This window comes from Dermacentor silvarum, chromosome 11 (genome assembly GCF_013339745.2).
Source record: "Dermacentor silvarum isolate Dsil-2018 chromosome 11, BIME_Dsil_1.4, whole genome shotgun sequence".
Classification (NCBI taxonomy): Eukaryota; Metazoa; Arthropoda; class Arachnida; order Ixodida; family Ixodidae; genus Dermacentor; species Dermacentor silvarum.
Genome location: NC_051164.1, coordinates 97,378,136 through 97,401,202, shown reverse-complemented (window position 1 = coordinate 97,401,202; position 23,067 = coordinate 97,378,136). Strand labels below are relative to the sequence as shown.

The window sequence follows — 23,067 nt, the reverse complement described above, 5'->3', positions numbered from 1 at the left end:
ACTGAGTTCATGTCCTCACGTTGAGTAAACTTCGACAATTAATAAATTGCATGGCGGTGAATGTTCCGTAGACTTCGGCCCCCCCACGTGTCTCGGTATAAATTCACTTGACGGATATAAAAGAACTGTCGAAGAATAAAAGCTGCATATTATATTCTGCCTCTGTGATTCATAACGTGTACGATCTTAGATTAGTTTATAATTTGTAGGCCCCATACGAAGCAGTACGTCAGTTGACATGCATATGATTTTAAGCTCTCCAACATAGAGAGAAAAAAAAATAATAAGTTCTTTCTCTATGTCTCCAAGGCCCAACAAATACCATCCGCATGTGCTGCACGATAGCTCAGCGGACCCCCTGCCAAGACTCCCACACACGACGAATGTCCCCGCATGCGTGTTTCCTGATTTCAACTTCCCGAGGCAGTCGCTGGGACGTTGGGGAATTACGCGAGATAAAGTACGTGTCATGACTACCAGCGCGTCTGGCTCATTGACTCATATGTGTTCGAACGGCCAGGCCACGGCGAAAGAATGCGCCACAGGAGGAACGCCTCTTCCGTTTTCTTCGGCGCCGCCTGCGATGCACTGTCGTCCGCTGCTGTTCTCGATAAGCACCGCCTACGCTACGGTACGGTAACACATCGCGCGCGGAGCAATGAACTGCGTCCGAGCCACTTGACCGAAACAGTCTCTCCGGTCGCACCGATATAAAATTCGGCCGCCAGATGCGCGTTACATATTTTGGGCGCCCTTTTAATGGGCGCTTTCGATGTAGTTCAGCCGGTGAAGAAGAGAAGACGGGAAGACGGCGTCGTCGAAAGCGAACGCCGAAGAGAGAGTTCGCTCCTCGCCCAAATTACCCTCCTTGGGGCCCTTCGGTGGGCGGAGCCAGCCGGGCAAGTCGCGAAAAAATACCGGATAGCTCCCTCGCACACTCCCGCGCTTCTCTCTCTCTCCTCCGGTTCCCGAACGGCAAATCGAAGTGGCCTCGCTCGCTGCCGCTGGCTCCCATGCACAAAGGGGGGTGTTGTGTTCTTCGCATTGTTTACATGCGGAATCGGAGGCACCACTCTGGCATGCGTGCGCGTGTGAGAGCGGCGGCTGTGGGTGCTGCTGTTGCTGTCGCGTCTCCTGCTGGCGAAGCAGCGGCGACGCCGCGCTCCCCGGCGATTGAGGAAAACATGTCCTAGACGCGGCGCCGACGACGACGACAATGAGCGCCGTGCTGGAGCCGCCGGCTACGAGCCCGACTCGCCTTCGGGCCCCGTGCGCGCAGCACGTCGTCGACAACGAGTGCTACATCGTCGACCCCGAGACCCGCGTCACGTACCGCAAGGGAAAGCTGCTCGGAAAGGTGAGCCCGCGGCGATGCCCGCCGACGCGTTGCATCCCCGCATCAGCGTCGGGAAACGTGAAGCTGCGACGCTGCGCGTGACCATCTCCCACCTGCGTCCCCCTTTTTTTTTCACTTGTTCGCTCTGGGGCGATGCCTGTTGTGTGCCCGGGCGGTCGAAAAAAAAAAAAAAAAAGTTCATCGGGGCACCTGCTGCCGCTTAGCCGGTGTTTGGTGCACCGTTGTGTTTCGTGTTGCACGCGTGTCGTTTATCGCGTTTGTTCTCTGTTATCCCATGCTCAACAAAGAGCGCAGCGCGGAAGGTGTAGTTCGGCAACAGGCGCCGCGATGGTCGACGAACCCGTAAAAACAACAGCTGATATCATAAACAAACTTATTTTTTTCCCCTCTTCGCATCATTCTTCCTGGGTTTGTCGTAGCCAAGTTCAACACGCGTTCTCAGGAGCGCTTCTCCACGACCGCGAGGCAGATACGTGCCCCTGGAAGCAATTGTCTGTTTTGTTTGCTAAAGTAATACATACTGATAATGCAGCGCTATCAGCCTCGCTTCTCGGCAACGTGCAGTGTTGTCGGAAACTCGTGTACCGTTGTTTTCTCGTCTATCTCTTCGGCTATCAGATGTTCTTGATGGAACATGAACTTGTACAACTGTCGGAGAGCCGCCCGCGGCAGACTTGTTTAGACAGGAACGCGTGTGAAACGCAGGTTTCAGTTTTCGAAATAAAAGATGGCAAAATATATTAACGGCGAAACGTGCGAGTTATAGTTGCGAGAAATAGTCTGGCGAATGGGCGAAGGAAAAAAAAAAAAAAAAAAAGCTTGGCAAATATGAGATTTGCAAGGATGAACTCTCGATCTGCGCTTGCGAGGAAAAAAAAAAATGCTAAAATAACCTTGCTTTGTTTTGTATAATTCAGGACAGTTTCAAGTACAGTGTACTAGATTCTAGTTCTAATACACTGTAGTTTCAAGCCTCCCGAAACGCTTATCTGTTCGTGTAAAGTTGTACACTGACGGCAGACTCGATCTGCGTGAGGGCGAGGGACGTGGGGGAGGGAGCATGTGCATGAATGGAACCCTTGAATAGGCTACAGAAACGGCACCGGTGCTTATCTGTGGGATTTTGGTTAGAAAGATTTTGTATCCCAATGTGAAAATCGCGACGCTGCACTTGCTGCACGAATATCTTCTAGGTATTTTGAGAAAACTTTGCTGGTTAGTTGCGTCTCACTGGCAACGTTCGGGGCCGCCTTTGTGTCGCCTTATATAAGGGGACACGCGGGTAGGTTGTGAGTGTTAGTGTGTTCGCACCTAAGACATCTGTGCAGCTGTCACTCATGATGCTGTGCAGCCCGAAAAAAAGGTGCAATAGTGTTTACCCTCCTGAACCATGGTGTGGCCTCGAAATAATTAAGAGCCATGCCCACTGATATGGATGGGACATTCAAAATCTGCTGATCAGTTGATTTTAATCTCATTTTATTGTCGTGCCTGATAGCCTATGGTAATTATTTCTATTTTACTTCCTGATCCTCAATCACAAATACGAAGAGAAACAAACCTAATGGCCTCATATGATTAACAAATATGCAATAGAATATTTCCTTTGGATCCCCTGGTCATTGCATCATAGGCCCACTATTTTCTTTAATCCTTCCGGCCATTGGGTATATCTTTTCTTTGTATGAAATGCATATATTGTATGAAAAGTATGAAAAGCACTGATTATACAGAATTAATAAAGGGACATGGCTGCAAATTAGCCACCATGCATATTTGCCATATGCACAAATAGTTGTGAGAGTTTTACACAGGTTATACGCCGCCATCTTACTAGTAGTCCTTTGATCACGTCAGTGCCGGCTACACACTTTCGTTAGCTGCAGTCGTCATTAGATCCCCTTTGCAAGAAGGTCACCTTAAGCGTGGCAGCGCTGTCAGATAATAAAATGTTGTAGTATAACCATCTGTATGTTAATATGATATGGCTGTGTTATCAATAAAAAAAGCTGTATTATTTGTAAAAAGCTACGATAAGATATGCTCTGGCATGTGTTTCTATTATAGCAAATTTGAAGTATAGTACTTAGCGCACACTGCTGCCTTGTTTTGACTCAAACATTGCAGGAAGATTGCATTTTTTAAATCTACATAATTCAGTGAAGCACTTGACAGTTTTGTCTGTCCAGAACGTAGAGAAATAAAAAAAAAATTAAAACCATTGTAAACACACTTCATCATTGCATAAGTGAGCTTCTACGCAGACAAGGAGTTTCATTGCCTGTCTTTGTTTTGTTTGCCTGGTCATTGCATGAACCAGGCAAACAACAATTCCCATTATTTTAATAAACAATGCGGACCAAGAAATGCTGTCTTGGTGCGAAGTCTGGGTGCAGACAGAGCAGCAGTAAGCGCTAAATCTTTAAAAACTAAGTTTGCACATACACATTGCACGCAAAGAGCGAACAAGCATCAAGCACTTGCAAGCTTTCTACACCTGAAGTCAACAAAATTTTTCACTTTTCTCTCAGTCTCTAAAATGCAGACTGCTCTACATATTGCAATAAATAACATTGTTCGTATACACTTTGAATCAAGCAAGAAAGTAAACAAAAAACAAAGCACCTTATCTGCCCTTCTTCGCGGCCCTGCTGATATTCCGGATCCATTCTTGCTGCTGTTGTTTTTCGGTTGGTAAGTTGTAAAATCCGATGCTATTATGGCTCTTGCTATTCTTAAGCACCCTGGCATGCAGCACACAAACCCAACCATCGTCAAACATGAATGAAAGTCTTTTCACTTGATGAAAGACACCCGGTGTCCAGCTGAATTGCCGATTCGAAGGTTGTGAAAGCAGAGACTGGGGGAAGCAGGGACTACTGGGACCACAATGCGTTGCGCGGGGCCACCGAAGCGGTGGCGTTGTGAAACTGGTTTTGATATTCGTCTATTGGCACCTGTGGGCTTCAATATTTCCGAGACTGCCGAGCATGCTGCTGGTTTCTAATAACCCAGAGGGCCGTGACTCGGATGTGCCGCGGGTCTGATGCTAAGGCAGATGGCTGCTTTTAATATCATTGGGTATTTCAACCCAGGAGGCTGACATAGTTTTTTACTACTTCACAAGATCATTTTTAATCCCCGAAAAATGCTACTTCACAAACTCTTGAGTGTTTTAACCAGAACTTTAGACAGCTTTGTTTTGTTTCACTTGGAGTAGCTAGTTTAGATTACTTTTTTTTTTTTTTTCTCGCTTTGCCTTCTGTTTCTGCTGTTTGGTACAGGCGCAAAAACTGTTCGCAGACATTTTACAAGGCGGGGGGATATAAATGATCACTTATGATATTAAAATGCCTGTCCGGTTTCGTGATGAATCTGTACTAATAAGTGACCCATCAAAAAACTTAAATTTCTCGCTGCCTATTATTATTGCTCACAACAACTTCCACCTGCCATGTGCTTGGTTATCACTATTGTGGTCACTAACCATGCAGGCACTTCCAACTGTTCTTTTTTCCTCTCTCACAGGGTGGCTTCGCACGTGTACACGAGCTTGTGGATGTCAGGACACAGCAGGTTTATGCAGGGAAGATCATCCCTCGATGCCAAGTTAGTCGGCCTGGCCAAAAAGAGAAGGTGAGTTACGAAAGTTGCGTCTGTTCAGGGATACAATGCGCACATTGTTTGGCTAAGACACCACAGGGATGGTTGAACTACTAGCGAGTGAAATTTTTGCTAACTTGTGCCGCTTTTGCACAATATTGTGAGTCTGAGAACGTTGCAGTTCCCAATTTGTGCTGGGTTGTGTGTGAATTTTGTTCGAGCACTGCACTCTGTTCCGTTTACTTTTTTGTGCTACCTACTTTGCTGAGCTGCCTAAGCTTTGAGGCTATAGTAAAGCTTCCACTATACTTCAATACTACTATAGCAATATAGTAGTATTGCTTCCTGCTACTAGATGGTGCCACCACTTTATCACTCTCAAGACTTGCGTGCTTCACTGTGTTCCATTTACTTCTTGTGCCACCTGGTTTACTGCACCACCCAATCTTAGAGGCTATACTATCAGCGCAGTGGTATTGTTCTCTGCCACTAGATGGGGCCAGTGTCTTTCCAGTTGTGAGATTTCTGTATTGCACAGCATTCCATTTATTTTTTTTATGCCACTTGGTCTGCTGCACCACCCAGCCTAAGGGTCTTTAGTGATTATCAGTGCAGTAATATTTTCTCTACCACTAGATGGTTCCAGCACTTACCAGTCGTAAGATTGTCCTGGCTGGAGGCATTGCTTAGCGATGATGTCTGCAACAATTTGTGGAGATTGAAAGGAATACTGACTCGAAAATTTTGTGTTCCTTTTTTTTTTTTTTAAACAGCTGTAAACTCGGTAATTACAGTACGAAGCCTCAGCTGCTTGAGAGCAACACAGATGATAAATTACAACATCTTTTGTACAACCCCTTCAAAATGTGCGTCAAGCGCAGCGTGGCTTTGGAAAAGGAGACTCGTTACATTATCGGAAGTGGAGGTGACAGGGTGTGGTTGTTGAAGGAAAATGCAGAGTAGGGAACACGTTAACCCCTCTTGTCCCATCGAGTGATGAGTGGAGCATGGCAGCACAATCGCAGTGTCTGGGTATGCATCATTGGTATATGGTACCACGAGACCGCCACAACAGGCTTTGGTGACTTGTCAGGTCGCCTGTTCCACGTCCAAAACTATGCCGGTCCTGGCGCACGTCTCGAACTTGTCGCATTGAAAGGTAACGTAAGTAATTATTTGAGCTCTCGAGGAATTGAGGCTTCATAGTATAATTGCTGGTTTGATGGCCCTCCAATAAAGCAATATAAACGAGACTACCATTTTCTCTCAGTACTCGTTTAAAAAGTTGAAGGATAAGGTACCCACTGTGATGGCTCAAGTGGCTATGATGGTCTCCTGTTAAGTACAAGGACGGGGGTTCGATGCTTGGCTATGGCGACTGCATTTCAGTGGAGGTGATTGAAGCCCTTCACTACAACATCCCTGATTCTGTGCAGTCTCTGGGTGTCAAATCTCATACAAATTTTTTAAAAGGTGAGGGTAGGCTGTCTGTCTGTATGAAATAGTAGGCTCCATGCATAGGAATGCTATTTGGCTTGTGTGTTTATGAGGATAGCATTCTCTAGAGAGTTAACTGGGAGGGCTTGTTTATGACGTTCAAAAAGCGTTGCAGGGTTTCTGTTAGCAGGAAACACCAGCTCCATTTCCCTTCTCAAATATGTGTAACAGGCATAAATGCTTTCATGAGAGAACTGCTGGACCAATTTAAATGAAATTTATTGCATTTGAGAGACAAAGTTAAATTCTAGTGACTCTAGGAAACAGAATTTTGATTTAGAGCCTGTAAACATTTACAATATATCTAGAAAATTTGTAAACTTGAGAAAATTGAAGCACAATGTTTACAGATTCATAACCACCAGAAATATATACGTATTGCAGCTCTGTAAACTGCATTTGTTAGAGCATCTAAAGCAGACAAATTCGATATATGAATTTACAGGTTTGGTGAAATTGTTACAATGTTTATGAGGGTTGTGGTAAAAGTTCTACTCCAAGATTAGTGATATACGTATTGCAGAACAGAGTATAATACATAAAGTTTGTCTGCTTTAGATGTATTATTAGGTGCACTTTACAGAATTGTGATACGATTTTTCATTGCTGAGTAAGAGTTGTAAAATTAAGTTCAGATTTCTGAAATTATCAAAAAATTTTCTTTAAAAATTGACAGCCAAATAAAAAGTCTGCTTCTTTCAGTCACTAGATTTAAAATTTTTCTCTCTTAAGTGCAACAAATCTTATCAAAGTCGGCGCAGTGGTTGCTGTAAAAAACATTTCTCCGTTCCTTTGTGTTCAGATAGGCGCTTTCGAGCTAAGGCCTTAGGCGCCATAGTGAAGACATGCTTAACCTATGTGTCCTGTTGCTTACAGATTCTCCGAGAGATTGACCTTCACAGACCTTTGATCAACAAGCATGTAGTACGACTGCATGACTTTTTTGGAGATGCGGAGAACATCTACATCATCCTTGAGTACTGCCCAAGAAAGGTGAGTGGTCACTGATATAGCCGAGTCAAATCTCAGTGAAACAAGTGAATGTGTGCATGTTGAAATTGCAGCATATTGAAATGAACTTCTTTTGTCAGCCTGTGCCACCAATTGTGCTGGTTTGGTTTTGTAAAACTCTGAATGGGGGGGGGGGGGGGGGGGGGCTGTCGTATGTAGCCGTATGTCTCCCAAAATAATTTTTTTTTCACCCCTATTCCGAGCATTGTACCTGCTGCACTCAATCTCAAGCAGCAGGTAGTATCCCATTTTAAATTATCACGGGTAAGCTTAATATTAATCTTGAGTGTCTCTTCAATATGTCCCTTTCGTGTTCACTTAAAGGAGTAGTTATGTGACATTTATGACTTGTAATTTTCTTGTTCAGAATGAAGGTCTAAATCCTTGAAAAAAATATTCAGAAGCATCGGAGCATCCCTAATCCCTAATAAAACATTCCGTATGCACGTCAATATTGCCATATGTTTTCCGTGCGATTCTTACATAAATACCACAGAATTTATATGGAATTCATTAAGATTCCGTAAAAATTATACGAAATGATTAGAATTATGGCGCATGGAATGTTCCAGTAGGAATATGATTTGCTAGGCGGATGCGTCGTGATGTCGCAATACATTGGCTCAATTGGTTCCTGCGCTTGTTGCAACTGCCACGTGCAAGCACAGCTAGAAGACACACTTGCTGCATTCTTGTCTATTTTTTATGAACGTTTTTATACGCATCCATATCGCTACGTGATGTCAGCAAAGTTCCCCCTGTTTCATGACATCATGATAATGTTGATGACGCAATGGTGGCATTTGAAGACTAACTTTAATATTAAGTTAAGATGTCTTGTGTTTCTCTCCCTTTGTACTTGCTAAGCGGGATTCATTTACATGTAACAAGTGTATGGAATACGTGTCAGTACTTCTTTGAGCGTGCTGAACCTCAGTCCTGTGACGCACCATTTCGCAGTCGCTAGTACACCTGCTCAAGCAGCGTGGCGGGCAGCTTCCCGAGGCTGAGGTTGCCGTGCTGATGCGTCAGCTGGCTGATGGGGTCCGCTACACTCACAGCCAGGGTGTTGTACACCGTGACCTCAAGCTGGGCAACATGCTGCTCGACGAGAACATGGAGCTCAAGATTGCCGACTTTGGCTTGGCTGCGCGGGTCGCTGACGAGCCACCGAGGCAGGCTGTCTGTGGAACTCCAAACTACCTGGCACCGGAGGTCCTTCGCATGGAAGGGCACGGTTTTGCAGCTGATGTCTGGGCCATGGGCTGCATCATGTGAGTAGGACACTGTCAGTGTGGTGCGTGTTTGCACTTGATATGTGCGTGCACATGTTTTGGGATGGGTAGGTGATGACACAGGGCCTGTGCTTACTGTGTTATGTGGCTGTGTTTACAAAGCCTGTTAATTTGTTGCGGCTCTTGTTTGACTAAGAAATAGACCAGAGTGACTGTCTCCTCCTGCTTGGATTTGGATGGTCTTTATAAAATAGTAGTTAACAAATTCGAAACTTTGCCTATTTTGAAATCTGTACCTTTTCCCCTTGCAGGGGTGTCCTGAAAATTGGTGATTTTTGCGGATACATGGGATGTGCTTCCATGTTAATTCATTGCCAACATTATGACACATGGAAATAGGTCATCTGCATTAACTACTTTAGTTGGATAATACATGTATGTATTATCCAACTGAGAATGATGACAGAAACTGAGAATGATATGCATGCAAAAACTGCTGCTGTTACTAAACAAATGATTAAAATAGCAAATTTAGTGAAATGGTTCCAGAAAACAATTATCACAATTATAATCACTTTTAAACAGAGCAACAGATGGCAGCACTGACACATTCTGAGTAAAGCCCCTTTATATAAAAAGTAGCGCCATTCTTAGATCTTGCCGCCACCGCGCTCACCCCGGCGTTTCCTCCTTGCCGCCTCCTCCGCTCCCCCATTGACCAATCCGTGTCACGTGGAAGCACGCGTTGCGCTTTTGTATATTTTTTTCTTTCCAGCGCGCTCCGACTGCCATTCTCGGGCCTGTGCGACGAAAGTGCTGTACACACAGACGGATCAAACGTGTTAGAGACAAGAACTTCGTTGTGATGGCATGCTGCTGCGCCTTAAGTTGCCGCAACCGACAAGGCGAGGGCAAAATGTTTTTTTTGTTTACCATCTGGCGTGCGCAAACGCTTGCTGCACACTTGATATTTGCGCCGTCTCGCATCGTCGCTACTTCCAAAACGGCATTATTAAGACCAGTTACTGACTGACGAAGCAAATCGCGCCTCAAAAACTTCTCCGCAGGGCGCGATCGAAGTTTTCCTCGGATTTCCTCTGGTAGCGCATTAGCTGTCGTCTGCCACGGCAGGCCCGACGCAGGCGGCTCCACTGTCGATATCGCGCCTCGATCGCGCTGGTCGCGCCGAGCGCGATAGTGGAACGGAGGAGGAGGGAAGTGGATGGCGCTACTTTTTATATATAGGGGCTTTAATTCTGAGCTGTATTTTCATTACGGAGGTTCTAATCACCTGTGGGCACTAGTTCTTTGGCTGTTCTTAAACCTCCTGGATTGATGAAGAACAGCTTCGTGTGTACACTGGTTGTAGTTTGTGTTTGCAATGTTGCTGACCATGTAAGGTCATGGTGCTCTATACACAGGTATGCTCTCTTGGTTGGCCGGCCACCCTTCGAGACGTCAACACTAACGGAGACTTACCAGAGGATTCTTCGTGGTGCATACACATTGCCGCCTGGACTCTCGGACGTGGGTCGTAGTCTACTGGTGTCATTGCTCCAGCCGGAACCTCAGGAGCGTCCAAGTCTGAACGAGGTGCTGGAGCATCCGTTCCTGAGGCCGCCTCGCGAGCAGTCCGGGCAGCTGATGGGGATGCTTTCACGGCTACGGATCGAGCAATCTGGGGCGAATGCAAGCCACTCCACGACGCGGACGTCTGGCCACAGCAGCGTACAGGGTTCAGCACGCGACTCCCCCGTGCCCCTCAGTGACTGTGGCCTCTTGGGAACGCTTGGCCGCGTTCTTTGCCCAGACAAACGTGAGCTGCTGTTGGAACATCAGTTCACTCGGGGGCTATGGAGTTTAAATGCTGAGCTTGAGGTCATGGTGGACACATGCCTATGTAGTTGAAGTGCAAAAAACATTTGTGTACCTTGCATTGTCTGCACATTAAAAGAAACTCATGTGGTCAGGATTAATACAAATGCCCCCAATACCGCATGCCTCATAATCATATCGTGGTTTTGGCCAGTGAAACCCCAAAATTTAATTTTTTAGACCTGTTGCAATTTTTCAGTAGGTGCTTTGTTGAGGCAATGCGCTATTTGTGGCAGCTGGCTTTTAGTTGCGACTGGAAGGATAGTGAAAGTGTGGCTGGAAGAAAAACTGTGCTCAAATGCCTCAGTATACAAGGATTTTGGGAGCTTGACTACTTCTCTGAATCGGTAACTGCCCTTGCGTGCTGCTGATTACTTTGTGAATGTACTTAATCAGTATTATGCTTGTCATTGTTGTCTCAGTCATCTACATGTCATCTCCACTTGCAGGGAGTTCCAAACTTGGCACCACTCAACTCTTGCAAAGGCTACTGCAGGCTTGCTTAGACGAAATGCCCGTCTCCAGTAAGTACACCAATGTGCTGGCGACACCTGTAGCCTCCCGACTGCCTTCTGCCTTGCATGCGTCATCATACTTCTCTCCATAACACTGTACACTGCGTTGTTTGCATCCTGTGTGTTGTCTTGTTCGGGGAAAGTAATGTGGTCTTTCAAGCCATCTTTGGAATGACTTAGGCCTGTATTCCACAAGACGTTCGAAAGTGAGTTTCAAATGAGTTGGTGGGGGCGTGCGAATATCAAATTTTCAATTTTAAGCAAATTCGAATAATCAGAAACAAAGTGAAAGTCAAATAAAATAGTTTTGCAAATGTTTTTTTTTTTTTTAATATGAACACTATTGGCTTTTGCAAAAATGCAATTTTTTTCACTAACCAGAGGTATGAAAAAAAGCAAGTTTATTGCACCGCAAATAATGCGCTGGAAAATTATGCATTGTGGTCAGCAACATTCTAGAGTACAACACTTTTTCTTGACAGTATTACACAACTGCAGTTATTTAATGTCTTCATGAAGGAAGTATAGCTGCTCGACATATTCGTGGAGCACTGACACCCTCCTGCATGTCACAATTCCTCCAGACACCAGAAAGAGCCTCTCTTTGGACTGTCTGGTATAGGCAGCTATCTTTTCGCAAGCAGAGCCAACAGTTGGTGGCTCTGAGCACCAGAGCTCACACCTCTCTTTTTTGGCCCAAAATTTAATCATGCACATACACGTGTCCTTCGACCTGTGCTTTTGGCAGTGAAGACTGCTAGTTGATGAGCTTATCAAAGTCTTTCCGCAGTGCTGACGTGGAAAAAGCTTCTTCAGGAGTTTTCATTGTTGTGGTCATCGCAGGGGTTCCTTGGTGAAGTATTCCTTGCTTATTCTATAGCCAGGTCTATAACCCAGTTTTCAATTGATTCATCCTGGTGGTACACAACTACTTTAGAGCAAGGGTCTAAAAACATTGCCAAGCTTACTACTAGGTCAAATTTGTAGCCCGGAAAGTATATTTTTGAGCCCTTAGCCAGATTAGTAGCACCACAGAGGATTCCACCTGGCGATTGGTTTTGTTCAGATACATGCAGAGGCAGTACAGTGTGAGCTGATAGTGTCGGGTAGCCACCAGCAATGGCCCCGTGGCAGTACCCCGTTTTGGATGCTTCACTACATGACAAATATGCTTCGCCGCGATACATGCTGTATACTTTGCCGCATGACACCACTTTATTGCAGCAAAGCTGATTTAGGGAACTGACCTATGCGCATTGTCGCGTGCTGGCAAGTATGAAAGAACACCGGTGCAACCATTGTGAAAGCGCACTAGATGAGCTAGTAAGCACCGTTCAAGAAACAACGTAATTCTTCTGCAACTTTGCAGTTAAAATACATTTTGAAATACACTTAGAAATTTTCGGGGATTCAAATATTTAAAATAGTAGAATTGTCCTTCGAATTGAATACCAACTGATTCTAAATGAACATTCGAAGTTTCGAATATTTGCACCCCACTAGAGGCCTGATGAGAATCTTCATAGCTGATGTTGACATAGATTTTTGTTTGTGGAACAAACTTAGATTAGAGGAGGACCATTGCCCTTGTGCAGGCCAAATAATGTCGCCTCCTTGTGCCTGTCACTGGGTGCTATTATCTGGCCACTGAAAAGAGGATGTCGTGTTGCAGTCTTGCATACGAGTGCACTTGTTTCATGCCAGCTATGAATTCTCCCCACTTTGTGACTGAAGAACGAACCTAGAAATTCATTAAATTTTTTCTATGTGGCATTTTATCTGGTTATCTGCTTGGTGCTGGCGCTAGTGGGGAGTCTGTTCATGTGATATTTCTTTAGTGCCCTTTATAGTGCATGCCATGTTTGTACACTGTATTTTATCTCGCATGGCAGAAGTGTGTAGCCTTGAAAACATTCCCGAGGGAGATTCCAGCTGACATTTCAAAGTGCATTTCAGAGTAGCTTTAAGGTTAACTTGGAATCTTGCCACGAAGATTGTTGTGGGCTTTGCCAGAGCTATCAAAGTGGTTGCTGCATCTTGCGGTGCTTGCTGTAGCAGTGTGCTGTCATGCATCAATAAAGCACTGGCTTGTGTGTCCCGAAATTGCAGATTGTGGTGTGCCACCTCCGTGGGCGGGTTCAGCGCTGCTCGTGACCAAGTGGATTGACTACTCCAACAAGTTTGGCTTTGGCTTCCAGCTGTCCGATCGTACGGTCGGCGTTCTCTTCAACGACGCCACACACCTGAGCTTCTCAGCGGACCGCCTGTGAGTAGCCGGTTGTACTTAGATAACCCTGTTGCAGTTGTATTCTCAATTGGTTACTTCTGGCAACAATTTTGCTTCTGCTTGTCCTGTCCTCGCACACGATTAACGATTCTTTGACATATCTTGTCAGTGCAGGAAAAGAACGAGGCGTGAAAATAGCACTAGCAAGTATTGTGCCTACCCACAAGTTGATTTCGCCATGTGTGCTTCTATTGGCTTAGCCCTGTGTTTCTCGGAACAGAGCTCAGCCGAATGCTAGGGTCCCTCAAGGGGGTTTATAGGTTTTCATGGGGACTGTGCTTGAGATATTACTGTGGCAAGCGTTGCTGGCACAGCACAAGAGCTGTTCTGTACCAGTAAAGCTTGTTTTAGTGCATAGACAACCTACGGAGCGTTGCATCACAACGACGCAGCAGCGCTATTGTCATATTCTTGACAGTCCCCCCCTTCAAAAAAAAAAAAAAACAGCCTCTGCTGGTGTGAATTTTCTCACAAGGCAAGATTCATAGACTTGGCCAAGTTTTTAATGGCTGATTGGGAAGATTGTTATGTAGTTTAAAATGGCAAATGGAGGAGGCTGATGTTAACATAGTCGTCTGCTCATTTTCCCGCACAATGCCCTTTGTTTACAATCACGGATCTTGTCTGTATTTGAGTTGTGTGTTTTTTTAATGAGGCTTGGGGTTGTGGCATTTTTCTGCAGGCGTCTTGAGTACCGAGACAGCCATGGATCAATGGAGACCCATTCTCCGTCTAACCTGCCAGCTGGTCTGCAAGAGAAGTACGGCTTGCTCAAGTATTTCGCTCACTACATGGAAGAAAACCTGACCGAGGTAACTGATCATTACTTCTGCTTTGTTTGTTTTTGCTTGTGATAGAATGTTATACTTAGTGGTTCCACTTGTCTCTGAAGCCTCGAGTCTGGATCGTTTTGTGTGTCATATGTGTCTCTGAGATAAGTAACCATGAACAATTTTACTTGCAATATAGCAAGTTGTACCTGGCATTTACACTTGTTCATGTTGTCGTGCCTTGTCTGAAGCCTCTCGTGTGTCATATAAATAATCATTAACCAATTCTTTGCTAACTAGTGCCACAATACTATGTCGCAGTGCGCACAAAGGGGCTTAACCAAGGTGTGTAGTATCTGAACCTTGCTAGTGCAAGTTTGTCAACGAGCACTTGAAGTGGCGATTGATAAGTACTGGCACTGTCTGATAATTACCTGAACCTGCTGTCGCAAGTGATTAGTTCTATGTGAAGAGCCAGTCGTGCGTTTTTGCAAAATGGTTTTTGCACTATGTCATTGATTTTAGATGGATGAAGGTTTGACAAAAGCATACACATCGGGGCACACACACAAACACATTAGCTCATTTTAGCTGTTTGCTGGCTCTCGCATTTTCTGAGCCATCGCTTATGGTCTTATTTCCCACAGGTTTTCTGCTTTTAAATTTTTCTAGTGCTCTAGTGCTTTTGTTTCATTTCAAAACGCGCTGCTTTGCAGAAAAAGGCGAAGGGTGAAGAGGGGCAAGTCACTACCGTACTGACAGGTGATTCTTTAACTGCAGGGTGGAGATGTGCCGAAAGGTTCTGGCCGCAAGAAGAAACCCCTTGTGTACCTCCAGCGCTGGATGCGCACAGATCGGGCTGTTGTCATGCAGCTGAGCTGCTCCATGCTTCAGGTGAGCTCAGTCCGTTGTTCAGGAGCACTCGGTTATACACACACTTGTGTGTATAAACCCCCATTTCTGGCCGGTTTCTGAAGGGGGAAGGTGTAACTGGGACGCCTGCTTCTGCTCTTAGGAGAAATTTCTTACTAGGGCAACACAGACGCTCCTTTGCTGTGCCTATTCATATGTCTGTGCCAAGGGGCAAATAAGAGTCGTGCACTTTGCCTCGACCCATAGGGTTTCTTACAATACTACATAAGGAGAAACTTGCCGTTACTGTCTATGCAAGCTTAATGGGTACTGTGACATCATGGGCATGCCATGATGTGGAAGGTTTGGCTTGCCTTGAACTTGGCTTGGCCACACGTGGTCAAACCTTGAAGCTTTTTTAGGAAATAACACGCCTTGGATTTAGGTTTGCTCGCTTATAATAGCATTGAAGGAAACGGAAAATGTATGATGAAAATCGGCGCGCATTGAATGCAAACCTTACCCTTTCTCAAAATTTTATGAGCTGCCGGTGCTACCGTTCACATTTAAGTAAATGTGATCCCCATCGTAGGTACATTTGTTTTACATTACAAACACTTGCATAATAATATGCCAAAACACCACCATGCAGCAGCTTTAGTACAGACTAAATAGCTATGACTTGGGGTGTGCCAATATTAATTTTTTTGGGCTGAATCAAATTTGGATTGAATAGTGCCAAAAGCAAATTAAATCAAATATTGAATACTTTTAGAATAGTTTTCAAATAATAAGCAGGGGCCATTTTCACAAGTGATATAAAACGATGTTCACATCCTAGTATTCATATCGTTAGCAAGTTCCCTTCATTACATTGTCGATTATGAAGCGCTGCTTATTAAAAAGCACTAATGGAGTATTAGGAACAAAAATCTTCACATAAACAGGACTCTTCGGAGAATGCAAATGATATCTGTAAAGCCAGTCAAGTGTGGCTCCCTGAGTGACGTAGCAAGTTCTGAAGTTTTATGCCTATATTACGACTGCGCCTGAAATTTGTCATACTTCTGCTACAATTTTATGTTTCATTGCTCACAGTTTACGTTTAGAAATATATAAAAAAAAGAAAACTATTAGAAAAATAGTCGTATTTATGAATAGTGATTATTTGATTTGAAGACCGAATTGAATAGGACACTATTCGATTCATTATTTGGAAGTTTCAAATATTTGCACACCCCTAGTTGTGATCGTTGCCGGAGTGTCTTCAAGGGGTCGTAGTAGTTCAATAAAGATGCCAGTCTGAAGGCCACTCTTCTCCACATTCCAATGCATACAACAGCGCTGCAGGGCACTTTTAATTCTGAGTTTTAAGTTCGTCACTTGCAGTTTCTTTATACCTGAAGTGGGTCATCAATATTCAGATCAGATGACTGCGCAGTGAGCGACTCGACTTCCCTTTTATGCTCTTTGAACTACTCTGTAAATGCTGTTGCCCAATGTATTGGAGCTCTATCACCTCGGCATGCAGTATTCAATGTCTGATGACTCCATAGTTGTCGGCAGTGAAACTTCCACAATGAGAAATTGTTCAGAAAGAGATGAAGGAAAGGCAGGAATGTTAACTGTGGTCATGCCCGGCGTGCATCAGTATATCTCGTCTCAAACATTAACTGGCCTTCCTCAGGTGTCGCCGCAGGGCACCAAATAAAGTTAGACCATGTCTGGGCATTCACACCACGGAAGCGTATGACTATAGGCACATTTTATGTTGCCTACCTCAGAAAGCAAAGGAATTAGTTGTACACCGTTATGCAAGACATATCAGCGCTAGCTGCACTGTTGCTGTACTGCAGCGAGCTACTTTACATTGGAGTCCCTCTAGCTATGTCAGACGCTGCATGGACCAAATTGATGTACGCATCTGCCAGGTTCCTGCAAGTGCTGCATTGGTTTGCCAACTGATTCGCAGGTCAACTTCTTTGGGGATCACACGAAGCTGGTGCTGAGCGCCGAGCGACCGGAGCGTCCCCTGGTCCTGTATGTTGATGAGCGGCGGCGCACGGCGGCCTACACACTGGCCGCCATCGCCCGCTTTGGCTGCGACGAGGCCCTCCAGGAGAGGCTACGCTTCGCTCTGGGTGCTCTGCAGGAGTTTGCCGAGCTGGAACAGCGTGACCCTCGCCGGAATGCCTGATTCCATCAAAGTGAAAACACGGGATAGTTAGTGGAATCTTTTCACAAATGACCGGCGCACCACATCAAAGACTGAAGAAAGTGGATGCAGGTGTGAGTGCTGCGTCTGCGTGTACGCTCTTCTGCCTTTGTAGTGGTGTGCTCTCAATTTGTCACCTGATCAGTAGCGTGCCTTTCAGCAATTAGTCAGAAAGCGCTTCTGTTGGCTAGGTGTTTTCAAAACCAGCCCTCCCGCACCCCTCCCCCCCCCCCTCACTGTAGCAGTATCGCGAGTCTGGTGCTTTCACGATGGTTCCCGTTCACCACGTCAGGGTTGTGCAAAAGTTTCACCCAAAGCGACGAGTTTGTCGGTGGTGTATTCAGCCAGCACCTACTTCATCAATGGTGTCCCACAGGCCACGAATTATTGCCATCATTTCCAGTGTGCTCGAAGCAACGGTTCCAGAAACAAGCTGTTGATACAGCATTGCAAGCGTTGCTTTCAATTTTTATTCTTGACGTTAAAAAGGGTGCATGCTTGTAAATTTGTGCACATGACAGCTTGAAGGATGCAACTTGTGAAAGACTTGCGAAGGTGCCTTACCAGAAAGCACTTGTCTGTAGCCGTGCGCTTCAAAGCCAGTCCACGGTGCTGAAAGGCCACGACACAAGTTCATTGCATGCACACCAGTTCGCTCATGTTATTGAGCTCAGGGCAAATCTTTAGTCAAAGGAGCAAGGGGGCCGTCGATTGGTCGTCAGCTTTATGGCATCACTGTCTTTTCCTGCATAATGGGAAGAAATGACTCCAGAAGCAGCAGACTGAAGTTATGGATCATTGCTACTGAGGAAAAAAACCAAAGGCACTCCATCTTGAGACGCTAATGCATGCTAAGCACACTCTTTCTTTTCCTTTTTTTTAAATTCTTGCTTGTAGGGCAAGAGGCTTGGCTGCATGTGGATTCGTGTGAGCCACTTTTCCACTTGATGTAGCTGAGGTCTGCTGTGAAGCAAACGCTTTGTTTCAAGTACCGGTTTTTTGCTGGCTACATTGGAACCCTGTCCGGTTCTTGCCTGTGCTGGCATTCCTCTCATTGTGACACAAGCTTCATCAGTGGGATGCAGTTTAATTCTCACTTCCATTTGTGTGGTCTTCAGTTTGTGGCTTGTATAACATGTGCCAGACGTACAATAGAGTCTGTGGCTGGGATGATGAAATAATTCTATTGCAATTCCAACTGATTGTCTGAACGGCGCTCCACCAGTGGCATCGCTGTTTAAGTTGGCTGGTCGTGAGAAGGAAATGATCTTAAAGAAACAGAATCAAGTGAAAGGTATCTTTATACATAATACTTGCCTGCATCTGTATGGTAATCACTTTTTGAGGTAGCAGAGCCACAGCAAGGTAATAGAACTACAGAAGCAGGTACAGCTACTGCACTGGCATGTGCTGTGTGTTTCCATTTGGCAGCTGTGTTTGCCAACTCTGCTGTGTACTTTTTCTTGGGCCAAAGCAACTGTGCCTATTGCACTATCTGCTGCTTCTTGTCATTTATTGCTATGCGAAGTAAAAACCTCAAAACTGTTAACTTCCCTCTGTGTTGATTTAGTTTTGATCACTCTATGCTGCATCCTTTCATACAATGCCATTCAGTCATAACTGCAAAGAAGCATTCTTCACTGATCTTAACAGTTAAGCACATTTAAAAAAGCAGCATGTGTGAGTCACAACTGGTGGCTATGATGCGCTGAGGCATCTATTAACAGTTACGAGGTCTTTACAGGTAACAGCAGCAGCTAAGAAGGGAAGATGTGAAAAATGGTGTGCCATTGTAATGGAAGTATGGTTTGTCATCACCTGTGCTAAAAATTTGCAAAATGTCTATTGTAAACTGAGCAGCGGCTGTCTTTTTGTATGTGCATACTGTTGTTTACAAATTGCATTTTAAAGTGCCAATTAAGTGATGTCAATTTGCTTTGATATGTCAAGTTTGATATTTCATGACGTGCAATATTTTTTTGCCCCCCAAAATTGGGTGTGAAGGCCCTATTACACAGACTGTAGGCACCTTCAGTTTCAAAGGTCATCAAGTTTTGCTTCGAAAAGGGAAGGGAAAACTATAGACTGCTTGATAAAGTTCCCGTGCATGAATGGCTTGACTGTCTGTGTGAGCGTAATTCAACAATGATGAATGGCAGGGAGGGGGAATGATAATTTATTTACTATGTTCTCAAGCGCGAGATAACCATGTTGCCAATACCATTTCGTTGTAGCAATGTAGGCAAGGTCTGGGAACTGAAAAAAAAAAAAAAAATGGCTTCAACCAAAGGGTATACCCACGTTTGCCATGCAACTCCGTAAAGAAGGAATCCCATCCAAGCTTGTCATCTTTGCATTGTCTCAGCATGGTTGTCTAATGCTCATGGAGCGACTTCTGCTGTATGCTCGCTCATCTGCCCAAGTGCTGAAATTTCCACAAATGCTGAGCACTGTGGTAATGCTCTCAATCTAGAGTGTTGTGACACTCGTGGATTGTAAAAGAAAAAAAAAGTTCTCACTGTTATCTAAAAAAAATTCTATTTACTTTTCGTACGACGTGATTTTACGCAGCATGACCTCATCTTTACATAGCGTATGCTCATCTGCCCTAGTGCTGAAATTTTCACAAATGCCGAGCACTGTGGTAACGCTCTCAATCTAGAGTGCTTTGGCACTCATGGATTGTGAAAAAAAGTTCTCACTGTTATCTAAAAAAATGCTGTTTAATTTTCGTATGACATGTAGGACCAGTAGCCCTAACAATACTTACTTTTTATACTTCTTTTTTACACAAGTTTTTTACACTAAAATTCACTAAAGAAAAAAAAGTTAAAAAAAAATGTCCTACGCACATTTCTCATCACAGCATCTGCATAATTCAAAAGCATAATATTTCTGCATGAGTGAACATTGCCATTTACTTGTTACTTTAGGCAATCAAGATGTGAAACTTTCATTCCAACAATCTGCACTGTACATCAGGAGTTCACAGGTTAACAAGGTTCAGATGGTAGCATGGCACGTCTTGTTTCAATGTGTGAGCAGAGCTAGTCCCTATTGAAATAATTTTATATGCAGTCTCTTAACTTCGTATTGTCTGTGTTAAATTTGCAGAAACGAAGCTGACTCCGTGTCAGTCCCATGCAATCTTTTATGAAAATGGAGATTTTCGCCTGAATTTATCAAAAGTGGTTGTTTTGCTGGACTACAAAGACTGAGCTGGTAACCACAACACGGGTGGCGACGCCTGGTGGCATTGTGTTGAAACCAAAATGTACTGAAACTTGTTTCCCATCACTTCACATTGGGAAAAGGTACAAGTATTGAGAAGTGAATGTTGCTGTGGAAAGGCTCACACCAGCAATTAAAAGAACACTGTAGTCATAGACTGGTTTCCACAGCAGTAGGTGCATCAGATCGTCAAGTATCTTAGTTCGTAACAGCTTCAAAAAAGTGAAGTCATGTAATGAATGGTGAGAAACAGTTTATTACACAGCTTTCTTTTTCTTTGGATTGTGCGAAGAAAAAAGTGCAGAACTGCGAGACTGCATTTGAAATATTTTGACAGGGATGAGTCATCATTTACATGTTTCAGAGCAAAGGTCGTTCGGCTCGTCATTCCCTAACATTTCTTCCTTGAAGGACACGTGCAACATGTCTCAGAAAGGCCGCCGATTGTGGTGTAGCCCGTTCTGGCCTAGTCATGTCATGGGCATGCCTGGCGGATGTGTTGCCAAAGAAGCCCTTCCTCTCAGCGTTCATTTTGTCCGTTTGCCTTTGCACCCGCTGTTTTGACTGCCCAGAGAAACTTTGGGCATTGTTCCTACAAGTTTCCATCTCCTGCTTTGAGGGAGAAGGCAGCATCAACTCCAAAGGACGTTGTCCAAAGAGCCACCCGTGGTTTGCCCCACAGTCAGTTGGCTACGCAGGTCGGTGTCTCTCCTCCAGTGTGTGCGTGTAAGGTCCAGCTAGTGAATCTTCCCTAAGATGGTGACAAGGATCTCGGGCATTGTGACACATGGCTCCTTACTTTCTTGTACAACGTGGAACCAGCAGGTGGAACCGGCTCCAAAGGACATTATCCAAAGAGCCTGTGCTTTGCCATATGATTGGCTGGCTACTCATGTGGGCACCAGTTTTCCTGTGCACACGTATCCCAAAAAATCTGGTTTTGTTGCATGCCAGCTGAACCAAAATAAGCAAATCTGGGGCGGTATCCTCGAGCAATCGCTTTCGGGGATACGATCACATTGGTGAAATTTTGCGCGATTAGACACAGAACGCTGTCCATCGTATACTTTGACAAGTCTGGTGCCAAGTCGCTCGTAATCTTGCGAAAGTGATGATATCCCCAAAAGTGATGATATCCCCGAAAGAGATCGCTCGAGAATACCACTCCTGGTCAAGCAGTCTAGTACCCGCATCACACGAAAACGTTCAATGACCACTGAAGCCATCTGTGATTGTTGAAATCCATGAGCCCCATCGGCTCCATTGTGCAAGCTAGCATGATAAAACGAATGGAACTTGCAAATTTCACGTCATTGGTTGCAGTTGTCATTGAAGGCACTCAATCACTGGAGAAACCATTGGACACCACGATGGGTATACACAGGTTTAGTGTAGGTCTCCACGATGGCAGTCAAACTCGTTGCACAGCACATGCTTTGTTGCACGCGCATGTGGTTTTTTTTCTTCTGCTTTTTTGTGCATGTTGGCTGCGGTCAAGGAAGGGCATTATGATAACCCAGCACTGCATCTCGACCTTGGGTCACCTTGTTGCGCACTACTGGGATGGCTTGTGTTAGACCTAGTTGTTGCAACATACTTGCATAGTACATACTTGGAGATGTTTGCATCTACACTCCTGTCTGCATCCCATTTTGCGTTGGGATCCTGTTTATGATCATTTATGCTAAGTAGCCTAATACATTTCAGAGGCCACTGCCATTTTGTTTTGTTTTTTACCTCTTTTGTATGCTGGTGTTGACATTTTGTTGAGACCGTTCTCCAGTTGGCATTCTCAATTTCCCGTTTCTCCTCGGTCTCTCATTCCTACTTTTTTCTTCTTGCGTAAATACTCTGTGGTCCTCGCCAAGTTCCTGCACTTTTTGCAGGAACTGTTTCTGACGGACAAAATAATCATTGGTGACTTTTCACTCGCCAGCAAGCTAGCTGGCGTTGTCTGCATTGCAAACTGCAGAAGGTCTTCCACCTTTTTTCTACTGGAGATTCCGGCTCCAGGTCAACCTGTTGTATTACTGGCGTGACGTTCCTTTATTTTGCTTGTGTTTGTATCGTCACAAACTCTTCTTGTGTTTTGTTTCTAATGTCTTACTACATACAATAAAGCCAGTATATTTTTCGCACAAGTGTGAAGTGTGTTCCATGTCAAACTTTGAAGCTGTGTTATGCCAGCTGTAATGAGTTAATGCAGATCAGAGATTGTTGGCAACAGCAGTTTTCATAATGAAAGTTGTCCTGCAAAACATTCACAGGGACATTGCAGTTAAATATATTGTTGAGCTGTATCAGTAAATTAGCCTTCCACAACGTACCAAAAAAAAAAAAGCCACTCTTAACCACGAGAAGCTTAGTAAAGCTAGAAAAGAAGCAAAAGTCCTTGCACCAGCTTGGCATGACGTCGTGGATCTTAAAGGCGTCGGCTAGGGTTTGGACAATTTTTCATCTTTAAAGATAATCTAAAGGTGTCGAAGGCTGAACCTAGCAAGTTCGGAGAGCCCGAATATGGGAAAATGCTTTGAAGTTGTTGATCAAGCTGACATACTGGCGCTGTGATTGTGGCGTGAAAAAAATAATAAAATACAGGCATTTGTTTTTATAAAATCA

The 23,067-nt window shown here is 44.6% G+C and overlaps 1 protein-coding gene across 1 annotated transcript; it reads left to right on the top strand.

Annotated features, from left to right (window-relative positions):
* Positions 1–961: 961 nt before the first annotated feature.
* LOC119433212 (serine/threonine-protein kinase PLK2) lies at positions 962–22,589 on the top strand. Its single transcript, XM_037700369.2, has 10 exons — positions 962–1,357; positions 4,886–4,993; positions 7,334–7,450; positions 8,429–8,742; positions 10,125–10,519; positions 11,028–11,102; positions 13,203–13,359; positions 14,063–14,192; positions 14,931–15,044; positions 16,975–22,589. Exons 1-10 carry the CDS (start codon positions 1,217–1,219, stop codon positions 17,197–17,199), a joined length of 1,776 nt encoding a protein of 591 aa, XP_037556297.1. The 5' UTR covers positions 962–1,216; the 3' UTR covers positions 17,200–22,589.
* Positions 22,590–23,067: the final 478 nt, after the last annotated feature.